At 43.7% G+C, this 27,908-nt stretch overlaps 1 protein-coding gene across 1 annotated transcript in view; it reads left to right on the plus strand.

The window, feature by feature from the left end:
• The window catches only part of SFMBT2 (Scm like with four mbt domains 2), a 111,051-nt gene that overhangs the window by 10,034 nt on the left and 73,109 nt on the right, over window positions 1-27,908 (plus strand). Inside the window, exons 2-4 of the mRNA XM_085299567.1 lie at window positions 4,500-4,661; window positions 10,607-10,701; window positions 13,162-13,402. Coding sequence (XP_085155693.1) covers window positions 4,556-4,661; window positions 10,607-10,701; window positions 13,162-13,402 — 442 coding nt within the window. The 5' untranslated portion in view covers window positions 4,500-4,555. The remainder of the gene's footprint in view (window positions 1-4,499; window positions 4,662-10,606; window positions 10,702-13,161; window positions 13,403-27,908) is intronic.

Raw genomic sequence — 27,908 nt, forward strand, 5'->3', positions numbered from 1 at the left:
CCCCCCGTGTCCAGCATCCCTCCAACTTGCTGCAGAAAAGGAATCCAAAGCGTGAATCTAGGTTCCTCTGACCAATGAGACAGAGCTTCAGGCTAAAGGCAGTTCTCATCCTCAACTTCCTTATACCCTGACATGTCTAGGGTGTATCTGAAAATGCAGTGAGCCCTGAAGATGCCTSTAGATCCAACTTCCCTCCTAGTGACATCCCTGGCAGGGGCTGTTCACCAAGGGCAGGGAGGCGCATCAACATGTTTTGGAGGGAGAAGGGAAGTTTTTCTGGAATAACTCCAGGGTASATCCCAGGATGGGTGCTTGATTTGTTTATGTGAGTAGGGGCCTGATCCCTACATGGGCGARTACCAAAGTAAAGCAAATGAGGTGGAGCCAACAAGAGATGAGAAACGTAAAGCAGTTCAAATGAGCCAACACCAGCACTTAYGCAAAGAGCCAGTATTGATAGAGATGACAAGGCAGCGTGTCAGAGATAAGGCTGCTAAGACTGACAGTCACGGGAAGGAGCAAATAAAAGAGATTCTTTTTGTATTAACTGGCTTTTTCTGCCTGTGAATTAGAGGTTGGATCTGAGTTACATGCCGAGGGAACGGTAGCTGTATGGAGGAAGCATCTGAACCGCCTCGTTGCAAAAGCACCGAGCAGGGGATCTAAAACATGAAAACTTTTGATTTTAGACTGCATTTCATAATCTTTTTCTTTGTGTTCCTGGTTAACGCCATGTCACCTTGAGCCYCTTACGTTGTTGTTTCCCATCTGCTGGTTTACAGGCTGGTAGTGTGGCTTGCGGTCCTTAATTTGGTATCCGGTGGATACACGTTTCTTCAGACTGAGGGCAAAATCAGAGTACRACAGTGAGCGTTGCTTGCTTAATGCTGCTGATTGCAGGCCAGTCAGYGTGCTACTGTTAGCAGTATGGCTGGGGACTCTGTTTGAAGTGTTAATTAGCAGCAATTAACAAGAAAAGGAAAAATTAATACCCTATGTCAGCTTTCTGTGCTAGTTAGTTATATCAACACTAAGGCTCAGAGCTGTACTGAAGCTTACGTTTGCATAGGAGTTTGGTCTTGTTTTCACGTTATATTGAGAAGATACTTAAATATTCTCCTACTGTATAAAATAATCAAGAGTTATTCCCCAAATCAGGAGATAAGCTGTAGCCTCTGACAAATYGTTTTCCCTTGGGATGTGGGTGCTGTCTGCAGGACGTGCCAGAAACGAGGAGCTGTCCATAGTGACTTCAGGAAAAAGAAAAAAAAAAGCTTTAAAATCTAATTAAACAAACAAAAAGCATTGGAATTTTACCTGCTGATGTAGATGACGTTGATGACTCTGGGTAGGAAATTCTGCATCTCTTCTTCCTCAGCTGGGAGGGCTCAACCTCAAATGCAGACGCTGCAGCTGGGAATTGATTTCTGCCACGTGTCATTCCCTGGAGAGGACACGAGTGCCTCGGGCAGGTTCCTGTTAGGTTTTCCGTAGGGTTTCTTGGGTCTGATGCGAAGGTCTCTGGACATGAGCCCCTTCTCATGGGTCTGGTGGCAGATTTGGGGCATGTCTGTATGGGCAGTGTCCTGCTTACTTGCTTTTCACTGATATAAATACTGTGGCTGTCTGAACAGGCACCATAAGCTTTTTATCTGTTCGTAACTTTGTCGTGTCAGAGTAATGGGAGCATCGCAAGGTTTAACTGTGCTACCAAGTAGCTTATCTTTATTCTTGGTATTTATATTGTTACCCCTGAGTTCTGCTTAATGTGATTGGTGTTTTTCAGCTGATCTCTCTTTCTGTCTCTCTTTTAATATACRCAGATTACCTTCCATCACTGTCTGGTCCCACGCAAAAGTGAAAACAGCTAAATCTACCCAAGGTTTAGCTTCAGCTAACACCTCCCCTCCTGTCTCTTCTAACAAGCCTGATACTTAACCAATTTATTATTAATGATATTTATGGAAGTATTCTCTAYTGCAAGATAAGTGTTTTTTGACTTTCAGTAGAGTGATTGCTTCTAGTTTCATGGTTAATTGAAAGTTAATATACACTGGGGATAAGTAATATATATGTTCTGAGGTTAGCTGCACTCAAAATACTCGTAGTATATAATACACTTAATTCATTAGCAAGTCTCCTGTCAACAAAGAATAAAGATGAAGTGCTGTAGTCGCCATCACAGTGGGGAAGTGATCATTATTATTTATGGAGTGCTCAGAGTATACTAAGCACTTTGCAAAGTGGCCAACAAACCTAYTGCTCTAAATAGGTTTACAGTCTCTCTCTTGTCAATGTTTTTCTTTCCATAACTACGTTCCTGTGAAAGGAGGAACACAGAYTGCTGATAGGGGTCCAACTTTGACTCAAGAGCTGTCAGTTGAGGTTTGTATTGTCCTGCTTGGTATCTTCCTTCTGTCAATGATGCTTTGTGAAACAAAATGGTTTTAGCATGGATTAATTGCGGTTGCTGCAATGCTGCCATGATAACTCCAGCAGCCAGTCCCACCACGGTTTAGTTAATGAACATCACCAGTAGACTTTTCATGCTCCTCATCTTCTTCAGTTCCTTCTGTGACTGCTCACACACATCCATTTTTCTTGCATTTTTCATTTGAATGGCCTTAAAAACTGGGAACGAAAAACCTGCGACAAAGCATTCTCCCTCCTTCTAGTATATAACCACCATGTCTTGCCTTCCTGAATATGCTTCCTGGGTTGTAAAAGTTGAAAAAAATCCATAATATTTTTACAATCTTACTACCTCCTGCTTTGCCTGGCCTCTGGCAAGAAACTTCTTTCCTACTTCTAGTTATGCTTCTTGCAGAGCATTTGGTGTTGGCACTGCCAGCATAGTCCTCTAGGTCATGCTACTCTTGGAGGCATCTGCAGATAAGCAGGAATGGTCCTCCACATCAAATATTCTGCACACACATCTTCCCCAATGTCTGTCTTTTCTGTAGCATACCTTGTGTGAGTAGCTGGTTCCCTCTGTGCCCATAACCCAGACTCTTGGTTTCTGTTTCTCAGCTTGCCTTTGATACCTCGTAATTCATCACTAGCTCAGTGAGTTTTGCGGAAAAGCTCACTTTGGAGTTCTCTTTTTAACAACTCCTAAAGCGTATCTCTAAATATTGTTTGTCTGGTGGCTTACTCTTGCTAGAAATATGTTCCTCATTTACTCCCATATCTGATTCAAGATCTGTTCTGTGTGTATTCCCCTTCTTGTTTCATTTCTCATCTCTGCATGTTTTCATTCTACAATGTTTTTTACTATGCTCGTTCCTTCTAGAAGGATCTCTTAATATAACCCAGTATATGCCTGAGTTAATATTTGCTATCTTGCCTGCTAGTGCAGTTTCCTTAGATCAGCCTTCATTCATTCATTCATTCAAAAAAAAAAAAAAAATACAAACAGCACTATTTTAGAATAACTGTATTTTTCATGCTGAACTTTATTTTCTAGAGCCTTTCTAATTTCTGCAAATGTTCTCTTTTCAGTGCTTCCTCTGCTATTTTATCACAAATATTCTCCTTTAGAAATTCGAATATTTACAGAATGAGGTATATCTCATGCAATGTTGGCCATCAAAAGGTTGGATGCCAGAGGCTGAGCTTGTCAGAGGGTGGTTGAGTTTGCCTTTCTTGGCTGCCTCTGTTGGAATGGGTTATTCCTTATGGGCTTGTCATTCAGTATTGCTGATGCTGTTATCTCAGTATCTTTTCTGGTGTTATTGTTGTTATTGCTATTACAATATTACAGTTGTTACTGTTTTCTGACTTTATTCCTATGATACATGGAGGCCTCTGTGCTTTGGTTTCTGATCTTGAAGGTCCCCTATAAATGCATCCCATACAGACTGCACCACTCAGCATTGAACTCTGCCCATGGTAGAAGTATGAGGCTTTACCGAAACGGCGCTCGTTTATAATGGGCTGCCGTCTTTGCTCTTGGTATCCAATCTGTTTAGACTGAAACAGCAATGACTGCATCTTCTCTGCTCCAGATTGCTGTACACAATGGTGTCCTCATTGGAAGGCTGGCAGGAGACATGGCCAAAGTGTAGATAGTGGAGACAGTGAGCAGCAATTAGCTTAAAAGAACCTGTCTCTCAAACTTTCCTTCAAGCACCTTGTTTTTCCCTAGTATGGCTCTTATGTAGGCAGATAGATGAGGTATAAAAGGTGAGGATGAAATAAAAGATGGGATGCAGTGCTGAGAGCCTGAAATCTAGTTGCTAATTTTTCATTGACTGCTGCAAGTTCTTGAACAGGCATGCAAGAAGGGAAGAGGTCCCCTGTTGGGTTCCTTATCTGGCTGCACCTCACCTCAGAGGAAGCATTAGTGAATGTTTGAGGTGTTCCGTGTTGTAAAAGCAGTAGGACCAAAGGGATATGATCACAATGCAGGAAAACTTGAACGTGKTAGGGACATTTGAAGGAATGGGTTAGTTTGGGTAGAAGAGGCCACTCATGTTTTCTTTTTCTTTTCCATTTAGCTTGTCCTCTGCCAAGTCCCTCCTTCAGGATGAATTAGGAAGGGAAGGACGGAACAATGGAGACAAGGGCATCTTTCATCGCCAACATGCAAGAGACCCAGCACCTCTCTCCAGAGAAGGGTCAGAGTCCTGCCAACGGCAACAGGGAGCAGTTTGATTCAGGTGGGTTCTTCTTCGCTCTAGTGGTCACCTCCAGACCACCTCCTGTTACRGCTAGATATGGGAAGTTGCGGCACTTCAACAAACTCTCTGTAGGGGTGGGGGTAGCCACATTGCCAGGAGAGTGTGGATGGCAGCTGTATGCCTTTACTTTTCGGAGTCGTATGAATTGGACTGTGCCCCACGTCATGGAGTGCACATGTGGGTCTCTGGTTGATGGATCAGGAAATTTGAGCTTTTCTTCTTCTGGATATTTTCTACAGGACATTTTAACTACTAAAAATTTAAATAAAAAATAATGGAAAATCTTTCCCAAGAGATGAGAATGTGTTCTCCCTGCCCCCACCTCTGTTTTCTTTTTTTGGACTTCCATGGTTAAAGAGAAGAAATTAATATTCAGAAATTACAATATTTCTCCTCCATTTTGATCCTTCATCATCATTTCCTGTAGAATTTTTCTCTTGARTGTTTCAGATGAGGAGACTTCACAGACATTAGCCCAGCCAGGAGARCTGGTTATACATTGTCCTTGTGCTCCCGGGTATAACTGAACASTATGCAAAGCTCTGAGGTGGAGCCCTAAAGGCTTAAGTATTCAGTTGGCCAAGTTTTGGCATCTTCACAGTAGATGTAGAATAGTTGCYAAAGCTCCCATTTAGGGTCAGTGGAGAGAAATAGTCAGTGTGATTCCTCTCATCCTAATGCTCAACTCCAAAATGGGACAGGAAAATCTCAATGAAAAATACCAGCTTCTTTCCATTGACTGAAAAGGACCTGTGGGCAGCTGCCTTGGATGCAGACATCATGTTCTGGTTATCTGAAGCTAAATGAGATGAATCTCATTCCTTTGGGATTCCTCCTTTGGCATGACATTTGCCTCTGGGCCCATTGAGGTCCTACTGAAAAGCTCAGGGTGGGTTTGACCATTGCTCGYGTTGTCTTTCTAGGTGTCAGTATGGCTCTAAATGGTGAAAAATTACAGGCTATAGGTGGGCTGCTCTTGTATGACAGAACAAGGTATTTGTTTTTTTTTGTTTATTAGTACCTAGGAAGGTGAGTAGTGGATGGTGTGATCCTTGTGGCACTTAAGGCGCCTGGGTTGACACCCACTCCTTCCTTACATTTACCCCGTAGCATGGACTGAGCGACCAACTTTTCTCTCTTTGTGTTTTCTTCTGTTTGTGAGGCTTCCTTGCCTAGAAGTCACGAAGTCAAAAGGATTTAAGTACATAAATCCTCCCTGAGACCTGGCTGCTAGCTTCCAGTCATTTCTGCTGGAATAAGATGATATAACTTCCCATATCTAGCCATAACAGGAGAAGACTGCATTGTCGGCTGAAGTTGCACGTTATGGTTAGAGCCGACTTGCTGTCTTTCTGGTGCCAACGTGGGAGGCCCCGCTTTCTGCCATCTCTTCTCTTGCTCCATTTCTGTTGCTTATCAGACCTTGTGCTGCTTCAGTCCAACTTGCTTACACAGCAGACAGCTAATCCATGAAAACAAGAAAGAAAAATTTTCTGCTAGCTTGGTGAGTTGACCTAGCTGAGCATAAGGTCCTATGAGTACCATGTGCTGGAGAAGAATGGGACCTCTCCCAGTGGCAGTGAGTTGTTAGTTTGGAGCAGCTGTAACCTATTACTTTGTTCTTCTTGTGTGTTTATGCAAGAGAGTTCAGCTGATGAACTTGGGGAGCACAAGGCTAAGCAATCAGCTTTGTACAAAAGGGTTCATTCTCATTTTGCAGTACTTGTCTTGGTGCTCATAYGCTTGTAGTTTTTTCCAGAAATCTTTTAATTTCTATAAAAGGGATCCTTGACAAAAGGACCCTGAGTTTTCTGTTCACTGACAATGAATTCTGTCATGAATACATCTAATGATTTTAAATATCTAGAATCAAATGGCATAGCAATTTGCTGCAAGTGCTCCAATTTTGAAAGATGTTCTCCTTCAGGCAAGCTTGGGAAAAATCTGTGCATTTGGAGCAACAGGTTATGGGTCTTTTTTATTCCCCTTATTTCCCATAGCTGCCCATCCTGATGACAGCTGAAATAGTTGCATTTTTATAGTGCTAATGCATGGAGGATCACAGAGCACTTTAAAGCCGTTGAGAGGCTCACAGGTAATGACTTGTTGATTTTTATTTGCCAGCCTAGGCTTGTTTATACAGCACCTTATTGTAGGCTAGCCAGGCTTGACTGTTTCATTAAAAAAGAGCACTGGGCCTAAGCACCAATAATTGGAAAAGGAGCTGATATGTAAAGTAGGCCTAATGCCAAATTTGTCATCTCGCAGGGAGCTCTGTGAAATGCTGGCACCTGGGGTTTTGCAGCTCTCCAGCAGAGCCAGGACTTTGTTCTTGGAGCACGTGACTTGAGATTTGATGAACAGATTGGCTTTGTGATCACCGTTCCTCGAGTGAGCGCTCATTATTGTCTTATATTAGAAACTTCGCATTTAGATATCTGTCTTTTAATCTGGGGATCTCCAGACACTTGAGAGATCAGTAAGAGGTGTCCTCTGCTCCTYAGTAGTAGGACCTTTTTGATGTATTAGGGGGTTTGCGTACAGTCCTGTTCAACATGCTGATAGGATTGTGAGTGTATCACTGGGTCTAGATCTTGGGCTGGTCTGGTCCCTGGGCCACGCTGTCTCTGTTCCAGATGGCCCTACTGCAAGATTTTTACAAGGGAACAGAATCCATAAAAAAGATTTGGGAGAGTTAGTCCCTTCCAAATCCTTTGTGATAAARTGAAGCAAAATAAAACACTGATGCCATGATGAATGAGTTCTCTGACATTATTTTTACAGACCTTGTAAAAGTAATTTCCTGATAAAGCAGATAAAACACTGTAGAGGAGTCAGACTTGTGATGTGTTAGGCAGAAATGGATTGATGGTGAGTGAAGCCTGCAGCTCGCTGCTGTGGGGAGAGCGCTCGTTCTGCCTCCTTCCCGGGGTCCTGAAGCCTCTTTACTTGCATTTACAAAGGAGAGATCTGAGGGATTTTTAAAAACAAATGTTATTTGTGAGTTTTGATGGATTGGATGTGAATGTGCTTCGTGTAAATGGATGTGCCAGCAATGTCCAGTTGGCATCTGGTAGAGATTGGGGCTCTTTGGGTTCAGTACCTGATCTTTGCTTTCCCCTTTTCCTTTTCCTTTACATCCTATTGGGGAGCGGCAGGGCCAGTGACTCTGTGGTGGTATGGCATGAGGTGGGGTAGGTCATTACTCTTACAGTCTATTAGAACTGCASCAGAATGGGTAATAAGAAGGGTAGAAGGGCTTGTTGCATCCATAACTAGCACCTGTAATGCTAACATAGCTAACTTTCTGTTGCCGTGTTCTGGAGTAAATACTGTCACCCTGGAGACATTGCTCCTTACAAGGGCTGGAGGTTATATACTTATTATTTAAAAATCCCTTGGATAGTTTTGTGGGAAGGAGTCATTTCCACAGGAGGCTGGAGGAAAGAGTGATAATTGTCTAGAATTGCCCAGTAGGTTGGAGCAAAAAGCAGGATGAAAAGTGTGAAAATACATGGAGCATCAAATGCTGAGGGAAACATCTAGTGCCTTAAAGTGATAGCAGCTGAGGAGAGGAGAAGCAGGTGTCCTGTCCGAGTGAGGTGTCCTGACTTGGAGATGTCCTGGGGATACTGAGCATCTTGACACCGTAGAACAGATGGGTGCAGTGGTGAGCAGAAAATTGGCAGAGAGGAACCATAACCAAGGAGAGCCTTCAAAACCTGCAGCTCTGCAGACTTCGGCTTGCTGTGAGGGCAGGTTTGTCCTGGTAGCACACGGAAGGTATTTGTAGTTATGGCTTTTTGCCTTTTGCTTTTCACATCAGATATTGCATCTTCTCTATAGAAATATTAAGGGCTATAGTCAAGTACCTTAAATTCTTAAGACTTTGTCAGTGGAGATCTAGGTACTTCTGTAGGTACCTGGAAGAACTATCTGGGAGGCAAAAAGTGAGGTCCTGATTGYGGAGATACCTAATGAGTCAGCAGGGAACGGCAGACACAGAAACTGGGGCTTATGTTGCTGGMATATGGCTTTGAAATACCTACCTCTGGCTGTGTGGACTTCAGCTTTTATTGATTATTGACTTCTAGTGGGGCTGGGATTGGTTCTGCTTGGACTAGAAAGTTGCTTATGCACAGGAGAAAWTTTAAGCTCGAAAGGGGTGTCTTCCTCCCCATCTTGGCCCATCTACTTTTGGGCCATGCTTTTAGAGGCTAAGCTTTCAAAACCTCTGGATCTGATGCTTCTTTAAAACATTAACTCCACAGAGCTATAGATTTTTAAAGTTGAAGGATTGCCTTGATCATCTAAGCTGCCTGCCCGCCTGCTCGATACAGATGAGGGAAACTCTCTTAGTAATTTTTGCACCAAGCACCTGCCTTGTGGCTAAGCTAGGGCTTGTCTTTCAGTCAAAAAATGAACAAACCTCTCCTCCTGATTTGACTATTTTAAATGACCCAGCTGCTGTCATGCCTGGAAGTTTTTGTGATGACTGCAAGAAATAAAACCTATCCTTTACTTCTGTGTTGATTTTTGCCTATTTTCAGATTACAATCGTGGGCAAGTACTATTTCTTGCCCTACTGAGCAGGAGAGTCTTGAGAACACCCACCTTGTCACCGGAGTAAATGCTGATTTACATCTTCATCTTTCAGAAGGTTGAGTTTGTGGCAAGGAATCAGACTTTAGTTTTGATCTAGCAGTGTGCAAAGTGTTTAATAGTGGTGACAGCTCAGTATTCCTCTTTGAACTCCTAGACGGACCTTTTCCCTCTGCCAGTTCAGTCTTGAAAACCTTCCTCCGATACACCTTTTTTTCCCTGGCATGTATATGTCTGGCTCCATGGGCAGCAAATAGAACCTATTTCTTCCCCCTTTAATAAGGAGAAATTTCYCACTGCACAATATAATTTTCTGGTTCTGAAAAATGGAGACCTGTAGCAATAATTGCAATAAATTAACCCTGCCGTTTCTTCATAAAACTGTCTGGAGAGGTTTCTTAATTCAGTTTGTCATGAGTCACTTTAATTACATCATGACCACACTGATGAATGTTTGGGCAGGTAAGGGTCTTGCTGAGTTTGCCTGATGAATGCTTATTGCAAAGGGCTCATTGCTAGACTGTAAATATTTTTGCTCTGGGGATGAAACTGAGATTTGCAAGATTGCCTGGAAACAAAATGAAAACAATTGGATTTGGCTGATTTTTCTGTAAATGAAAGATTTATTTTTAATTATAGTGTATGTTTCCACGATACTCTGAGGTCTATGCTCCACTCCGCTTGGTGCTGGCATATAACAGAAAGTAGTAATGTTGGCTCCTTCTCCATGGAGCAAGGTTGGGGCAACAGGGAGGAGGTTTGACACAGGGTCCCAAATCTACTGAGGGCGAGGGACAACAGGGCAAGGACAAGAGGAGAGTGTAAGAAGGTAGCCGCGGTCTGGTGAGAGGCCCTGGGTTTTTTATTTTTATTTTTTTGGGGGGAGGCAGGAGGAAGCAGCTGTAACTAGCACTCCTGGAGGATCCCTGCTTGTGGCACGAACATGGTCATTGCACCCAGGAATAACTGATGGGCAGCCAGGTCCCTTCTAGTGAGAGAATTCGCCAAATAGAAAGCACAAGAGCACAAGCACTTTCTGCAGTAGGACAGAGTTTGTTCCTCTGATGCTATGAAAGCAGAAGTGTTTCTGGTCTGGAAACGTTGTCACTGCCACTGAAGTCACATAATCGCYTGAAAATATTATGAGAGCCAGTCAAATTAAGTAAGCACAGATCTTAAAAATGAACTTTCTATTTTCTGGTTGCTATTCTTACCTCCAATATGTCATTGCAACTTTTGTCATCTTTTGCTATGTGGTGGTTTGCTTTTCCTTTCATTATCCCTTTTTTTTTCCTTTTCTTTTTTTCCCTCCTTTTGACTAGATGAGGGCTCAAGCATTGAGGACACAGACTTCAACTGGGATGAATTCCTGGAGGAAACCGGGGCCAGTGCTGCTCCCCACACCTCGTTCAAACACGTATGTGCTTTGTCAATGCCTTGTGAGCTCTGCGCGCGATGCTTCTTGTTTTCAGTGGGGTCCCGGGTGCAAACCAAAGTGGAGAGACGGGGAGAAGTTGGTCCTCTGAACTTCTCTGGTGACTTCATTCTGAAACCTGCTAAAACTGCTTTCCCACATCTTACTGAAATCCTGTCTCTTCCCTTTCCATGTGCAATGGTTTTCAGTGGGAAGACCTAGGTTGCCATCAGCGTTTACCTCCTGCCTATGCTGAGGACACCTGTAAGTTCCCTAGGCTGAGTGCTTGGCTGTCCCAGTTGTGTGGAGCTGTGTGCATTTGACACAACCTGCTGGGGACGCGGCCAAGCTCTTCGTGGTAGTTGTGCTGCTGCCAGCCCTCTGGCTGGTCTTCGGTGGACCTGAGGTATCTGCACTGGCCACAGTCACAAGTCGAAGCTCTGTGCCTACCCTACCTCTGCTTCTCATTCAGATTTTCCATCTCTGAGGGATTATATTGCATTCCCTCTGCTTATGCTGAACTCTGTGTTCTCTTCCTCTGTTTTTCCTCCTCTCTTTTTATTCACTGCTGTCCATCCCAAACCGGAGATCTATCTCACAAGAGGGTCTTATTCCTCTAGGGCTCTCCTCTTGATGCATGACTTACTCCTTAGCAGGGTCACTCCACACTACGGTCCAGCATTGCCTGTAGTGAAACTCTCTCTCAACCTGCTGCTCAGAAATGCTCTCTCAGGAGTGTCAGAACCAAGTGCTTGGGCAGATGATACCCTGCCTGGGTGAACATGGCTCATGCAGACCTTAATGAGCCCTGGAAACGCTGTGGTAGTTACAGCACTGTCTGCAACTCTGGTCTGTGTTTGCACAATAATATTGAAAGTCCCTGAAATCCCCACTGACCAAGAAGATTGGAGGCATCCTTTGAAGAAGGGAATCTGTCTCCAAGCAGAGCCTGTTACAATCAAGGATGCTGTTGTTTGGGACAAGTTGCCCCATCCACAACCAGTTATTTAACACCCTCTAATCAGTTCCACCTGCCTGCTCTCCATACATTGCCTTCTCCTGCTTCAGTTTTCATCTGAGGACAGAATTGAGACAGGATTGAGACCTACACATGAGCTCTTCTTCATTACAGACAAGGATATGCATCTGTGACCACGTCAGTTGGGTGGTGTTTTTACTGTTGCAGGAGGAGAAAGGAGGAAGACTACGAATGAACTCTTATTGTGGATTATTTCTGAGGATCCTTAGAATAACAAGACCTTACCTTCGGACTAAGTAAACTAGTAAATGTCACAGACTTTGTGACAGTCCAGTCATTGGTGCTGATAGAAGTCCCTCTACAAGTAAAGGCATGTAGAGTGTTGTGCCTTGTCTATAACAAATGGATTTGGCCTGGCAGTGCTGGGATTATCGTAACTGGAGTGGGTGAGTGAGGGAGGAATACTGACATCCCAGAGAAGCTCAGTTTTGTCTCTGCAACTTGGCATTACCAGTCTGAGAAATCAGGTGGCCAAGCAGGCCATAAAATATTAAACTTTTTCAGCAAAAAGTGCCAGTTAAATGATAACTTAATCATACATGCTTAAGACCAGATTTTATAACCTCTCTGGTTTCAGTGAGTGATGGGGTACTCTAGAAATCCCAGAGCCTGTCCCTTAGCATCTCACAAGAGGTTGCAGGGAACATTTTAGATGGACTTCTGAAGACAAGGCTGGCATCTGAACCACTGGACCGGCTCCCACCTCTTCTTTATCAGCAGTAGCTGGAGATGTCCCATGAGCTCTTGGGAAACGTTACAGATGTGCACAGCAGGCGTTAGGGTTTAACAACAGTTCCTACAGTGTCCTGGGAGAGATGCGCTGGTATGTCCAGTGTCCTTGGGCAAGTTACCTGTGACCTGCCCCTGCTGAGGTAAATGGTAGTGACATCTCCATCCAATGGCAAGACAGTGGCCTGAACCCATGAGTGAGAACTGGTTGTGAATTGATGTTTGTCACAACTCAAGAGGTGCTTCAGTGTTGCTATATGACTAATTGTTATAGCTGGACCTAACTCCTAGAGGTGCTCAGTCCCTGCCCTTCCACTTGTCCTGTAATTTTGCCTTATGGAGCTGTGCAGTAATAAAAGTTCCCTTGGGTCACACTTCACCTTTTTCCTCATCTTTAGTGAGATTTATGATGCTTAGGTATGTACTAGCCCTCTCTCAGTTGTAGTACACCTAAGGTTCCTGTGGTGGATGCCCCTTTGGAGCATGTAGGACCTTGCATCATAGGGATATGTACCAGGGAAGCAGCAATGGTCCTGCCCAGAGAAGTTACCAGGGAAGTGGTTCAATTAAGGATCACAACTAGCTCATGGCCTTCCCAAAATTTGCTCTTTATGGGAGGTATTATCTTGTTTTTCTTGAGAGGGCTCTCCCTGCAAAGGAGAAAAAGTAACACCATGGCTTTCTCATTTTGTAAGGTTGAAATCAGCCTTCAAAGCAGTTTCCAACCAGGAATGAAGTTAGAAGTGGCCAACAAGAGCAATCCGGACACATACTGGGTAGCTACGATTATTACAACATGTGGACAGCTATTACTGCTTCGTTACTGTGGCTATGGAGATGACCGCAGGGCGGATTTCTGGTGTGACGTGATGACAGCAGATCTTCACCCCGTTGGCTGGTGTACACAGAATAACAAGGTCCTGATGCCTCCAGATGGTGAGTTCTGCGCATTTTGCGAGGGTCATGCTCCTGTATTGGTCCGATGATTAAACTCCAAACTTCCAGTCAATCTGGAATGGGTGAATCTCCAGAGCCTCAGCTGGTGTTGGGTGATGCAACTCTACTGATGTTATTGTACAGCAGCTCAGGGTTGASTGTCTGCAAGTCAGTGGATGATTCAGTCAATCTAGAAAAGGAGTTTTTGCCCTGCTTGTTAAGAACAGAAGTTTCTGGAGAAAACTGACTTAACAAGGAAGTGTCAAATTGCAAAAAAAMGTGATTTTCATCTAGGGAAAAAAAGCTGTCCTGTAGTTCTAGAATGGAAAGACCAAATTCTTGTTTATTCTAGTTCTTTCTCACTCAGATCAGTTTGGATGTAACCAAAATCAGAATTTGGCTGTGCATTCAAACTCTTCACAAGTTTTATTCTGAAATGGAAAGTTAAACAGAAAGTTAAAACTTACAATTGCCGGATTTTTGCAGCTTTTAATTCCAATAGCAGATACATAGATTAAAGCCAGCAAGATTGGGTTGACATCGGTTAGGGCACATTGTGAGTGTCAGCTCTTAAATRTGCAGAAACTGAAGGCAAAAGCTGTAGATTAGTGCCCCGTGTGGAACAGTTTCTTTTTTTTTAAAAAAAAAAAAGTTTTGGTTCCTAGCATATAAGAAAAATGGCATCTAAAAAAGGTTATTGACTCYATGCACCAAGTTTGTTGTAGGTGTAGGAAGCAAGAGATGAATATTTAGTCTCCAGCTTGCGAATGCGTTTAAGAAAAGCCTTGTTTAAGGATTCTGCTGCTGAAGTCATCCTTTTGCTTTCTGTTACAGGTGACCGTTGAGAAAGTGTATGTGCTGTTTCTGTGTCATGCATGATTTCTCCTGGTTTCGTCTCAGTTTCTGCTGAAACGTGCTGTCGGGACAGTCTTTGCACGTGTCAGGGCTGAAAGACTCATTCCTGTCTTGCATATGCCATACTGAGCTGAACTGTTACCTCTGGGCTTCTTCTGATCTGACTGTGTCTTCTGAATAAACAGAGGGTTGACTGCCTAAAAAGGAGAGAGGGAAAAAAAAAAGTCAGTCTTTAAGATAGACATGGCTGAGAAATCTGTTGGCTTGGCACTAATAAATCAAGCTAACGTGAGAGGTGCGAGATTTTTTTATTTCTTTTATCGGTGTCTTAAACTACCTTTTATTACGTAGATTGTAATCAATGTTGCCAGGAAGCATACAATGCGGTAAACTAAAGCTCAAAATGCCAGGGCTGAGGGGTGAGAGGTTTTATTGACTTGTGACAGAAAATAATGATTGTTTTATAACCGGAGGCAACTGCTTTCCATGGAAATGTTGGAATCTGCTCTTTGGGTTGTGGCTGCTTTCATGTGAGCTGTCTTGCTTGAGTGACCGCAACTGTGCAGTGCGTCATCCATCCGTTCTCCTCGCGCCGGGTGACRCAGCTGTGTGCCAAGGTGGACCCTAAATTTGGGCAACTGTCTTGGTCTTTTTTTTTTTCCCTCCCTCCTCTTCTCAGTGAATAAACTGTTGAGTAGATCTTAGTTTAGTTCTCAGAGCAAAATACCTTAAATTTTCAAGTTGCAATTTCAGAATAGATTTAAGGCTGTAAGAGCTTAAATTGTTTTGGGGAATGAGGTCTAAAAATGTGTAGAAATGTGTAAAATCTGAGCCTTCAGGACTTCTCTCTCACCTGTGCAAAAATAGAGGTCTCAGAGGTATTCCTGAATCACAGCGGCACCCACRGATGTTTGCCCACTGGGTTCAGCCCTGTGGTCCAAGGTGGGYTTTCAAGAGAAGGTCGCTCCCGTTCGGGCTCCTCGGTGGAGAGCCTGGGTTTTCAGAAGTGCCCCGTCTGCTGCAGAGAGAACTGGGCTCGGACTGATCTTTAGAAGTCRTTTGTGAGTACTAGACTCGTTGTACTGAGTTGTCTGAAGTTACTCTYATGGTTAATTGCTTCGCACTCAGTGTCAGTGTCTCCTCTCAAACTTTATTGCGGTCCAGAATTTTATMTGGTGAGGACTGCAGGACCAAACCTCGCATTGCTGCAGGAGGAAGTGCTGTTTCACGCGAGCTCCACCGAAGCATCTTGCCTTTAGCATTACACGCTGTTCCGTTGCCAAACCTTTGGAAGAGCTGAAAGCCAGCTCCAAGTTAACGTGGATTTCCGAGGGCCTGATTCTGCACAGCTCGATTGCAGCGAGGATAYCTGTTGGCTAGCGAATGCAGGACCAGACCGCTGCATGCAAACGGCGTGGCCAGGGCCAGTTAGCTGTCGTGAAGATTTGTCTGTAATCAGGAGTTGAAGGCTCTGGTTAATAAGCAGATCTGCGCAGAGGAACTTGTGTAACTGGCAGGATCCCAGCAGTGGGACGACGCTTTGTTTCTGCTTGCGAATCAGATAGGACTGATTGGCGCTAGTCTTAAAAAAACGATGCCAGACAACACTGCTGCAGAGTGATCGGGTGACGAATTTCATTAGATAGGAGCGAGATTGAGGGAGGGAAGGGGAAAAAAAAAAATGTTCAGTTTATCAAATCAATGGAACTTGATTTAATGTTCAGTACAGAGAGAGCTTTCAAGGGGCAGCTGCCAAATAATTATTGTTTATGATCCTGATATAAGGAAGTCGTTTAATTTACAGACTGTTATATTATTATTTATGGGGTGACGTTAGTATTGCATCATGGTGCCTGTGAGTATAATGTCAAGTCATGTTATATCCCTACCATGACGTTATGGTGCAATAGGACTGAGGGCCAAATACTCCGGTTTGCAGTAAAATAAATTGGCTTATGAAAGGATAGTGGTGCTGCATGTTTCACCTTCTACCTCTCTTCCCTGCACAGAGTCAAAGGAGTAAAATTATAGTTACTGCAAGCTTTGCCGTTAATTATATTTTTCTCATTACAAATCGGTGTGTAATTTGAATTGCAAACTCAGCTATCCTGGCAGAATAGATCTGTTTACCATTCAAAACAAAATGAAAATTATTTAAATTAGTTAATATAGAACTCATCTGAATGAGTTGGATGTTTATTCATGAACCAGCTTGAGGAAAGTGTGAAGCTGTCCTTATGGTCCGTAGCTTTGGCACCGATCTGTTCTAAAGTCACGTCCTGGGACAGAGGTTTCTTTTTATTGCTTATTAACCGTGAGTGTGGACTGGTGGGTAGCCGCTACCTGGTGCAGCTGAGTGTGAGATTTTTCTTCTTTCTGTTGAGGTCCTTCAGTGGCAGTTCCTATGAGGAAGGGCAGCCTGATTCAGAGTTCATCGGCTGTGCTGGAAATGGTGGGAACTGGTTTCTGCGCTATACAGGTGGGGTGYGACCTAGGTTTTCCATCCATTAGTTAAAATCTTCTCATTATTTTAACTTATGTGAGARCAGGGACAGCCTTTATTGCCTGGTGTATCTTACCCGAGCATCCTCCTCCTCTTCAGCACAGAAATGAGGCAGTTGTTTTTTCAATTGCCATCATCCCCTGAGACGTATTAACAACTGAGCATTAAAAATTTGTGGCTAACTAACCTTTCCATTACTAGCAATTCCTTTAGCCGTGAAAGTWAAAGAGGTTTCTTGCCTCCTTTGGCCAGTTATCTCCATGTACTGTTTTCCTTTGTTGGTGACAGCTGGGTTCATGGAGACATTTGCCATCGGAGAGAAGAGCAGCGTGGAGGACCTGACAAGCATAGTAGCTAAATTATGCGTCGTGAAACACTCGGGGAGCAGGAGCATCTCTTGATTGACACGTGGGTGTTYTTGTACAGATTGCCGGTTTACAGCTGAGCCAACAGAGCGGAGTCTCTGCTGGCGCTATSTTAACGCGTTCTGGGAGGCACCAAAGACACCGGATGACGAGGTGGTTGTGTGCGCTTGTAATTGTCGTGGCGGCTTTGCTTCAACCGTGTCGACAGATCGAAATTCAGCTCGAGCGTTGCCTTGTGCGAATCTGTCCGATGATCTTGAGGCCGCTCTCAGTGCAAGTGCGGAGGTGGAAGGGCATGGAGATGTAAACACATACGGAGATCCGGGTCCAGGTTCTGATACTAGAGGAGCTGGTGTAGATGGTAAATCATCAGAGCACCATCGCTGCTCAAATTCTGTGATCAGCATGGTCAATCAGACACTGATTATATGTGGAAAGCAGCTTTACTTATCAGTTGACCCCATGTAAGGAGAACTAAAACTCAGATCSCTGGTTCTAGGACGTAATGAGTCCCTCCTGCATGGTGCTGAGCTCCACCAAGAGCCCAGTATGTCATTAAGAGTTGTAGACAGAAAACATTTTGGCTGCTCAGACTTTCTATGAAGGCAAACATCGTCAGATGCTCACAATTTAAAGTAACTAAAGATTGTTGCTGTCTTCCTACATAACTCGTGACAGATTAATTTTGACCTTAGATTCAGGATGAAGGAAAGAAGTTCACTCAGATGGTCAGGYGCTGGACCTGGTTCTGAGCCGTGCATGAGCGAAAATTCAGAAAGCTGACATCTCTCACTGTGACCCAACCTACCTGAGTCGGCCATGGAGCAGACTTGGAGGTCTAATCAAAGATTCCAGGATTCAGGCTGGAGTATTTAACTGCCCCCTTCTTTTTTTCCTTTCTCCTTTTCTTTTTTTTTTGAGGCCATATTTGTGAAGATTACTGCTATCTAGATCTTTTCCAAGGCAAAATTGTGCTCTTCGAGCTCACTGCCCTAAGCAAGAGGAGAAGTGGATCTGGTTGGTCATGTCAAAACTGGGGCATGAGGACTCCCCCGTTACTGCATAATCCAAAGATGATCTGCTGTGTTGCATAGTCTGCCTGTGCCATGAATAGATAGATTTAAAAACAAGCAAACAAACAAAAAACTTAATCCCATGGTAGGAGGCACTGTTTGGCTTTCTGAGATGAAGTAACCACATCTTGCCCAGCTCCAGAGCTGCTCCCTTAGAAGGTGTTATCGTGGATTTTTTTTTTTWAACCAAAACCAACTTTCCCTTGTTTTTCTTCCTCATCCTGCCTGCTGCTAATCTCATGCCCTAGGAAATAAAAAGTTAACTGGGCTTGCAGCTCCATAATTATAATGCAGGTAGAGGGATCAGACAGGCAGCGAGCACTTCTGCTTYTGTCTTTGAGGAGTTGGCTTGCCTCCATCAGCTTATCTGAGATGACTTTGCTTTTCTACCAATGTAATTGAGGGCAGATTTGGCCCTGGTTTAGCTCTTTCACTGGAGGCTTACCTGAAATATTGCTTCCTAAGAGCTCAAGGCTGGAGAAAATCAGTAGGCACACACGGAGTTTGTACTGGTTTACATCAGCTAAGAACTGGACCCCTGAGCCAAGTAAAATGAAAATCGGAAATCTTCTTTGGCAGGTTGTACTGCCAAATGCTGTGAATATTGCTAAAGCCTTTTTTTTTTCATTTTTTTTATCTTCTTTGCCTAATCCATATCCCTTTTTTCCATCAAAACTGAGTTTAGACTAACCTAATGTAAATAGATTGTAGGATTTCTTTATTTTAAACACTGCAAATGACTCTTAGTACAGTGTTTTATGTGTGCTTTTCAAGTCTACTTTAGCAGAGTATTAATTATGCAGGGATGATGTTAGCATAAATAACTAGTCAGCAAATAAATGTCAAATATTCTATTAGCATAGTAGGCAGCTTTATGCATTGGCACAGAACATTTAGCAGATTATTCTTAACGAGCATATAAAAAATAGCTTTTATTTTTTTTTTTTCCTGAGATCTTCTAATGATTGCAGAGGGGAGGAGTAACAGAGGAATGAAAACCGCGCCAGCCTTGGCTGAGGARTCTGGGGTGTTTGGGCTGCAATTTGCCCTAGCGGGAGCAGTGTCAGTTTGGCTCCATTGGCTCTTGGGAGCCTGCAGCTGCTGGAGATTGCTGGGGTGTGTCATGGCTTGRCATCTCCCCCCATGTCCCAAGCAGCCCCTTGCAGGGGCATGAAAAATAAAAATATTTTCCTTACAGCACAGCGAGGGGGGACGGGTCTTGCAAAACATTTAAGTAGGATGCTTTATTAAATGCAGCGTTTTTGAGTGTTGTCGGTTCTGCTGGGTTTAAAGTCGGGTGTTTTGGTTTTGAGTTTTTTGTATAGCTTTTCAGGTCTAGAGGCGCAGTTGCAGACAGCTGTGCAGGGATGAGGCGCTGGCTGCTTTGCAAGGCAGACTCAAAAGTAAGTGATATATTCTGGTATTTTGGGTGTGAGGCTCAGATAAAGAAACGGGAGTGGGAAATGGGAGATGTCTGTTTGCTTGAGCCTTAGCTGGGACCGCGGTGAATGATGGAGGCTATCACGGGGAAGCTCTAACCTTTTACTTTGTTTTCATCAATATTCTYCATTTAAAGTAAAAAAAATCATTTCCTCCCCCCCCCAAAAAAAAAAAATCAAAACAGCTCTTTCTGGGATTAAGCCCCCAAATATTGTCTTGAATCACTGCAGTGCCTCGTGGTATTCMTGTGTGGTGCCATGCCCGCCTTGTGCTTTTGCCTGGGTTAGGCTCTTCCTGCGAGGTTCTGGGCTCTCCATGCAGGGGCCCCCTGAGATGCCGCCTTCTTAACGCCCCGTGAGATGCTGTTGYGTTCAGGTGACCCAGTCCCTGCCAAGGAACCAGCGTGCGAAACCACAGGATGATTTCGTTTTTCAGCGCAAAAATCCGAAGCTTGAACACGAAGTAGGCTCTGCTTATCAAAGGCAAGAAAACAACACACTTTAATCAAAACCTAATTTTCCACCAAGAAGCAGTTTCAGCAGAAACATTTCCAGCAAGCTTAGTTTCCAGGGACAACGACATCTGCTTATGCTATATTTGTATTTATTTATTCTCGCCGACAAATGGAGGAAGGGAAACAGGAGCAGGCCCACCAGGGTGGTCTGTGGTCYGGTGAGGATGCATGCCATGGCCATCAGACCACAAAGGATCCAGTGCAGCACCGACATTACYCAGTTTACACCCATTTTGAGCTGCCTTTATATTACTCAAGATTACATGAGGAAATTAAGCCTGGCTTACACCCAAATAGGTATCAGTGCAATTTAGGTGACAGTTTTGCTGATGCAATTTGCCCTGCATGGTCCTAATGCAGATCTTGGGTTTGTCTGTACTCTTACGGATTAAAAAATAAAGAAATAGATCCCTATTTCTAACTACAACTTCTTCTCATTCCTGTATGAGCTATGTAGTCAGTAAAACTATAGTAAAACTATATTAGGTCTTTTACAGCTAACTCTGAGGACAGTGTAACCCTGTTTATGCTAGTCCATTATTATGTTGGCTTGGAGCATGGGTTTGATCCCTAGCCTGGCTGACGGCCAAGGAGGGGTTCAAGAAAGGGTTTTACTGATGGAGTGAGTTTTGATAACAGACGGCTTGTGCATACCGAGACTAGAACGAGCACCCTTGCAGACTGCTTTTGGTTTTCTTGGTTGGATATCTGTTAGTTAGGGCATCTTTGGGCCCTCTCCCAAGGGAAGGGAAACCTCTAAGCATGCATCTTTTGGCTGGTGTGACTTGCTCATGTATTGCTGCATGGTGCATACAAATGCATGACTTTGCCGTTTTTATAAGCGCTCCATTAAGCAGGCGCGAGGTTTAAGCCTATGGCATTTCAGCCAGGCACGTTTCCTTGCCGTAAGCTTCAGCAGTCCCAAGCTGCTGCATTGCACTGCGATGCTGACCTTGTTGAAGCATCGTCTTTCCGAGCACTGGGCAGAGCCAAGGGATGTTTCTGGTGGGAACGCGTTAAAACCTCCCCTTTGGCACCTTGACTCTCCCCCTAGCAGCACTGGTGGCCCTTCGCCCTGTGCTTTCCCTTTGCCCCGTGGCCAGTAGCAATGCAACGAAACGGCAGCATGCTCTGCAGCACTGTAGCAATCCGTATGGGGCAGTGCAGGGAGAGCTGAAATATTTTAATTGCAACTATCCTGTAATCAACTGCAACTATTACAATCAAAGAAGCAGCACCTTGCATAGAGAAATAGTGGAACTGAGCATCGGGCTTATTGTGGTGGAAACTCGAAGTCRAACCCTTTTATAAACAGTCTGGGGCGAGGGGTGGTGAGGGAGAGAAAGGAAAAGCAGTGATTTTCCTGGACCATGACAAGTTATAAATATATCCTGAGTGAAACTAATAGTGTGCGGCTTTATGAAAGATTTAATGAATAAATATTTCATGCCCACATGGTGCTTCTTCAGTAACACGTGCTGTCAGTAAAAAGCAATAAACAAAGAACCTCCTTCAGGGTTTGTTTAGGCTTTTAAATTAAACTAATTTAATCAACTTTTTCAGTCAAGCTTGATATTAGTTCATTTCTGTACACAGCGCTGTACTTGCATCTGTTTGTTTTCTTCTGATACCTGTTCTCCTGTTGGGAATGTGCTTGAATACCAAAGTGAGAATTATTCGATCCATCCTGCCCATATGGTATGAGTTTGTGTTTCCAGGATCTGATATTTSTTGTGGTCCTACAGCTCGAGGAGGCAGCCGTCCTTTATTGCGCTGGGTTGCAGCCCTACGTGYTGGTTGTGCCCTTGGGTGAGGTTTTTGTTATCCAGTGGGGAGATGGGTTGAGCCTCTGAGCTGGGTTGCTGTAGGCATTTAGGAGGTTGATGCTCCTTGTGCTCCTGCCCGGACTATCAGCAACCTTGGGGCTTGGGCATGACAGTGTGATTGCTTCGTGATTGGCTTTCACAACAGGTGGCTGGGACGACATCAGGAAATCTCTTAACTCTGTGCTGTCTTTGCAATACTTAGAAAATCCATAGCAACTTGATTTTTAACTTGAGAAGGGTAGGACTGTGGCTAATTGATTCTTCCAGAGCCGAGCTGAGCAAATGAAGCAATAAGACACAGCAAAGAGGTAAAAACAGGAGTGCCCACAGGAGCAAAGCTAGTTTTGGGAAGGCGTCTGAGAGTAGAGCTTCTCAAAGAGCTGAGAATCGGCTCAAGTGTGGACAATGTCTTGTGCTTTTGCAAAGGATGGTGGATTTTTTCCATTTTGTTCAGCAGGTGCCTGCCTGGAGTGGGACATTTCTCAGCTTCTTTTTCCATAGAAAGGAGTAAAAATGCACTTTCGTTGACACCTGCTGATCTGGAGCCACTTGTTTGTGTAGTAGGCAGCCTTGAGAACTGAAGTTTGTCCCTCTGGGCTGGATAAAGTAGGTCTGCATGGGCTCGTACCACATTTTGGGCTGTGACAAAGAAGGCTGGCATCAGTAACTGAGGAAACTTTAATTGTCCAAATCCATGTACTCCATGTAGTATTTTTTTTAATGTTGATTATAAAGTCCTGCTGTGAATCTGTGAGATTATGTCTATATTGATCAAAGCCCAAGCTGTTTGCACAGCAAAAATGTTCAGTTTCTGATAAAAGTGATGGACTGGAAGCAAAATTCCTCACCGTAGTGCTGAGCTGCAGTAGTTGACATATCTAGAGCTAAGTGTTGGTAGGTATGAATTCTGCTGAGATTCTCAAACTCTGATAAGAAAAGCCTATTTTGAAGGGACTCTAGCTCAGTTCAGGATGCTCGGAGGGTCTGAGATGAGCAGTTGAGACCCTGCAGCTTTACCTTCTGCTGCTCGTGATTCTGGKCACAGTGAGAGGAATAATACCACAGCCATTAGCGTGACTAAACCACCTGGCATTTAGAAGAAGTTGTGCTGGAGGAAAAAAGATGTGTAACGGAAAGAGTAATTGTAGTGCAGGGCCAGACTGTGAATGAGGAGCTGTATTTCCAGGGAAATATCTGAAGAAAAGGTTGGGAGCAGACATCAAGCTTTTCTGTGACGGAAAGCTTCCTGAGTGTCCTCATTCTTTAGCAGCAGATGGGATTGGGCGGATTTTCAGCAGGTGCTGAGTAATAGTTCTCTGAAAATCAGGYACCTTTGACACCACTTCAGCTAGAATGTCCTTCTGAAGAATGTAGCCAAAAATCTTTTACATCTATTGTATAAATAGCAAAATCTTCAYCCCAAGACTTTCAAGTGTTAAAGGAAAAAAGGATGTAAGTTATTTTAAAGTCCTGGTGAGGCTCCTAAATAAAAGTTTGGATGAGGAGATGGCAAGTTTTGGAAGTACTGGCTCTGGGGCTCTATGTTGAGTCATCAGTTGACATCATCYGACTACCTTGTGCAAATTGTGTAAATACAGGACAAAATGTAGAACAGTCCAGAATCTGTAAAGTAGAAAACTTTCAGCTCTGTTTGGAGACTTGGTGAGTTCTTGTCGTKGAGACTGCCACATTCTTAGTCAAGAAAAGCCCTGAGAGATGTGTGTGTCACTCATGACTCTGTAGGTCGTCACACCTGGAATATCCAGTCGTGCCTACTGTTGTTCTTCCACTGTTGCACATTTTTGGGGCACATGCTCCAGAGCTGTGGAGCTAGAATGCCCTGAAACCATAGAAAAATGGGACAACTGGCCTAATAGTGAATCCAGACCACTCTCTTTGACATGGTCCGCTGAAGTAATGTCCAGGTAAATGGTTTTTACAAAGTATTCTTTAAAAATAATAATTGAGGGATTCTAAATGGCCATTCCTGGTAATTGCTTATATTCCCTTTCCTTAATTGTCTATAATTTCCCCCAGAGGAGTTTTGGAAAGGAAATGCCATCTCAACTGTAAGATGCCTAGTCTTAGCTAGGTAGTAAATGCATTGATATAATAAGTGAAGCATTGACAGACTCTTAACTAATAATCTTTAGAGACATCTACAGAGACATAAAAAACCCTGTCATCCATATTCTAACCCAGTTTGGGGATTTTAGAGAAGAAAATGGCTTCTTGCAGATTGCTGTGGGAGACAGGAAGGGTAATGAGCACAAGGGACCTGATCCAAAGCACCCTGAAGGTGGCATACACGTTTCTGCAGTGGGCTGTTTTGGTCAGATCATAGGGTATTTTGTGCATATTAGAGCTGAGCAGACTTCAGTGGCTATTCTCTGTTCCTTTAGGCCAAGGACAACTCAAGGTGTCCAGTGGCATGCCTTCAGCAGACCATCCCTTCAGATACCTGATGAGGGGCACCTCTGAGTTTGAGCGTGAGGAGCATGCAGATAGCGATTTGAGGAGGTTGCTAGTGGCAGATGCAAGCAACAGCATGATCCTGAGCCAGCTGTGACTTGGGCTTGATTTTTCTCTCATTACACATGATAATGTGGGCCGCAGTCGCCGCAGAAGGGGCTTGCTTCCTGAAGCAGACCATATGCTCCAGGAGCCCCTGGAGGTAGCTGTTGTGCAGTGCAGAGAATTTAAGTGACATGTCTATAAAACTTTTTCCTGACGACCATCAGAAGGCAATTCCTTTAATACAGATTCCAAATCCTGGGTCAATTCTGGCCCCTGTTGCATGGTATTGGGAAGGATTTTGCTGTGAATTCCTGGACACTTTGTTTTTTGTCCTTGCTGTCATCCCTCGTCCTCAGTTTCCATCTCTGTTTGATTTTGACCACAAATTATAAATGAGTAAATAAGGTTAAGGATGTGCTGAAACACTTCCTGATCGACAGTTGATCTTCTGACAAGAAGGTCAACCTCCTGTGTTTGGAGTGAAAAATGCCTTGTGCTATACCTGCACTGCTCGGACTAGATGAACAAATGAGGGGAAAATCAATGTTTTAGGTTCGTGGCATAAAAATGCAACTATTTCACAACCTGCTGGAGTTTGTATATAAGATGCATCCAGAGAAAATGCTTACCAAAGTTGGGAAATCATTGTGCAACCTGCTGCACATGCTTTAATTAAGAGACTTGGACATGGTGAACACAGAGCCTACAGAAATGAGAAGGAAATTCTGTATTTCTCCTCCATAGTCACTGGAGTTTCTGGCTAAGTGAGGGATCTAAGCTCTGAGGATTTGGTTTGGGAGCTACCTCTTCTATAGGACTATGTTTTCTTTCCTTTGATCCATTCTACTGTCATCCTTGAACTTGTTTGCCTTGATATTAGCGGGTGGCTCAGTTTGGAAGCTTTCATTCCAGCAGAACACGTGGGAAACTTATTTAGAAACAAAAAAGCCCGAAAAACTTGGAGGAAACCTTGCATTCTGAAGATGAGGTCAAGACCCTGGAAACCAGCTGAGCGAACCATAGCTCTACACTGAGATGTAGCAGCCTTCAGTTTAGTGGAGAGAGGATTTGGGATCATCAGAGCATCTTTATCTCCAGTCAGTGTCTGCTGGAGTAAAGAAGAAGCTTAAGTTTTAGAAGCCAAAGGAGGCTTGGAGCATTATGGAAAAGCTAGTGACATTTCAAATCCTGCAACTCGTAGTTAGTGTCAGATGATGTCTTGCATGATGTTCCATGTTGATCTCAGATGCAGATCTAAAGTCTTCAAAGCTTTTGTATGTGTTTGGTTTTTTGATCCTGCGATTTATAGTTCAAGTCCTTTTCTAGTTTCAAGTGAGGAAAACACATGTTTAGCAAGCATAAAGCGTACCTGGATGGAGTATTTCTTCAATGATGTTATGATGATCATGAATTTAGATCTTGTGCATAGGATGTTAAGCACCTCATGGGGCCTGGCTGTATTAAGACCGTGCCATTAATTTTGGGAAGGATGTGTGATGAATGTTCATAAGGCCCTGTAGGTTCTGATGTGCGGCGCTTACATCACGCGTCCGAGGCTCTAAAGTGATTAAATGGGATTTGATCATTAGAAGCAGGCAGTACAATTTTGATTAATTGCTGAATACGCTGCAAAGTGCTAGGTGAAGTCTTTTACAGATGTTTCTATTTTCACAGTGTATCAGAAAGCAAGGTCACAGCAAATRACGCTTGCCACCTATTTCAGTAGTAATTTTGAAGCTCACCCGTCAGGTCGTGGGGAGGATCAGATTTCCAGTCCTGCCCCAAGGTCTGGGTGAGATTTGGGGAGAACCATGGGCCARTCTTTAAATTAGACATAATACATGCTGATTTGCCATTTTTGCCCCACAGCGCTGTGTTTCCKGCAGCTCCTTGGCACCAGCCTTGTGCCTGAACCCTGCCAGGGTTTTCGAGGTCGGTGTCTTTCTATCAGTCTTTCTTCCCCAAGGTAGATCCAYGCTGCTTGGGTTGGGAGTCTATCATGAAAATAGTTATGACTTGTTTTTTTTTTTTTCAAATCATTGCTCATGGCTCTGAAGGATGACATGAGTTGAAGACTGCTGGTTGTGGCCAGCCAAGTAGAGACTTGTTTCACCTGCTGACAGCTGTAACACTGAATAATCTTGGATAATGCAAGACTAGATGCTTTAATTTTAGATAGGTCATGTAAGGTGAGATGCACCCACATATATAGCTTCTGGCTAAAGGGAGGAAAACTCAAAAGCCGGAAATGTGCTTTTTGACTCACCTCTAGGACTTATACTCATGCATGTCTAGTGGATTTGGTAATGCAAAAAAATCCATAATTCAGCCTCGTAGTCTGCTTTAACCTAAAGTCTGCTAGTGCTTTAACCACTAACCGAAACTTGCATCTTTCTTTTTCTTTTTTCCTTTTTTTTYCTTTTGGAGCTTTCCACCAGAGCTAAGAAGTGATTATCTTAATTATTCCTCTGTAATCTTTTAAACAATCTAATGTCTATAATAAGCTATAAGCATTGTCTCTCCTTGCTCTCATTTTCTTGTAGCAAATGAGAGAAAAAAAGAAAGAAAAAGAAAAAAAACCCAGAATGTATTTCTTGGACATCAAACCCCTATATATATGTGTTTATATGCTAGTACCAGTGCTCATAGTGGATTTTTACTGTAGACTCCTGGCATTGCTAGGGGAAAAAAGACAATAGTGCTGTGAGCTGGTTTATYCTTTATGTAAGGACATTGCGCTGCTGTAAATTTGGTGCATTTTACAGAGCTGTCTCCAAAGAATAACCTTCAGGATATGGCTGTGGGCTTTAGAAGTGAGAAAAGGCACTTAGTGCATGAGATAACTGGACAGAGCTTGGAGGCGTGAGGTCAGAGTCTCGGGCGTGATATTTATACTCTACTGACATCCCCTTCCAGAGTGCCCCATAACTTTTAGACGCTGTTACGGCACAGAATCGATTTGAGGCTGGCCTGCCCGAGCTGGAGAAGGTTGGATGTAGAAGTGCTGCTCACCTCCCGTTGCAAAGGCAAGTCAAGGGGGATAGCCTGGGGCRTCTGGATCAGGATCAGGTAGCCTCCAGATCTCTCTCTGCGTGCTAGCTCCGATTTCTAGTAGTGTCGGAGAGAAGTGGTGCAATGCAGCCCCGTGTGAAAGACCGTCTGGTTAATCCATAACAAAAAAATTCGTAACAACACTAATTCACGGTATGGACCAAGCAGACAGCTGGATTGCAACTGGTTCTGGAGGTAACTCAGCTGGGCATAGATCCAGGAATTATGGTTTTGGCTTTGTAGACATGTCTGTAATTAATGCTGGGCAACATATGAAGCACTATAGGTGCTCTCAGAGTGACAACTGGCAAGTGGCACGTGTACCTCCTCTCCGATGCTTTGGGAACTTTTTAACCAGAATT

This window comes from Rhea americana, unplaced genomic scaffold, assembly GCF_003343005.1.
Source record: "Rhea americana isolate MKP2758 unplaced genomic scaffold, rheAme1 scaffold_1, whole genome shotgun sequence".
Taxonomy (NCBI): domain Eukaryota; kingdom Metazoa; phylum Chordata; class Aves; order Rheiformes; family Rheidae; genus Rhea; species Rhea americana.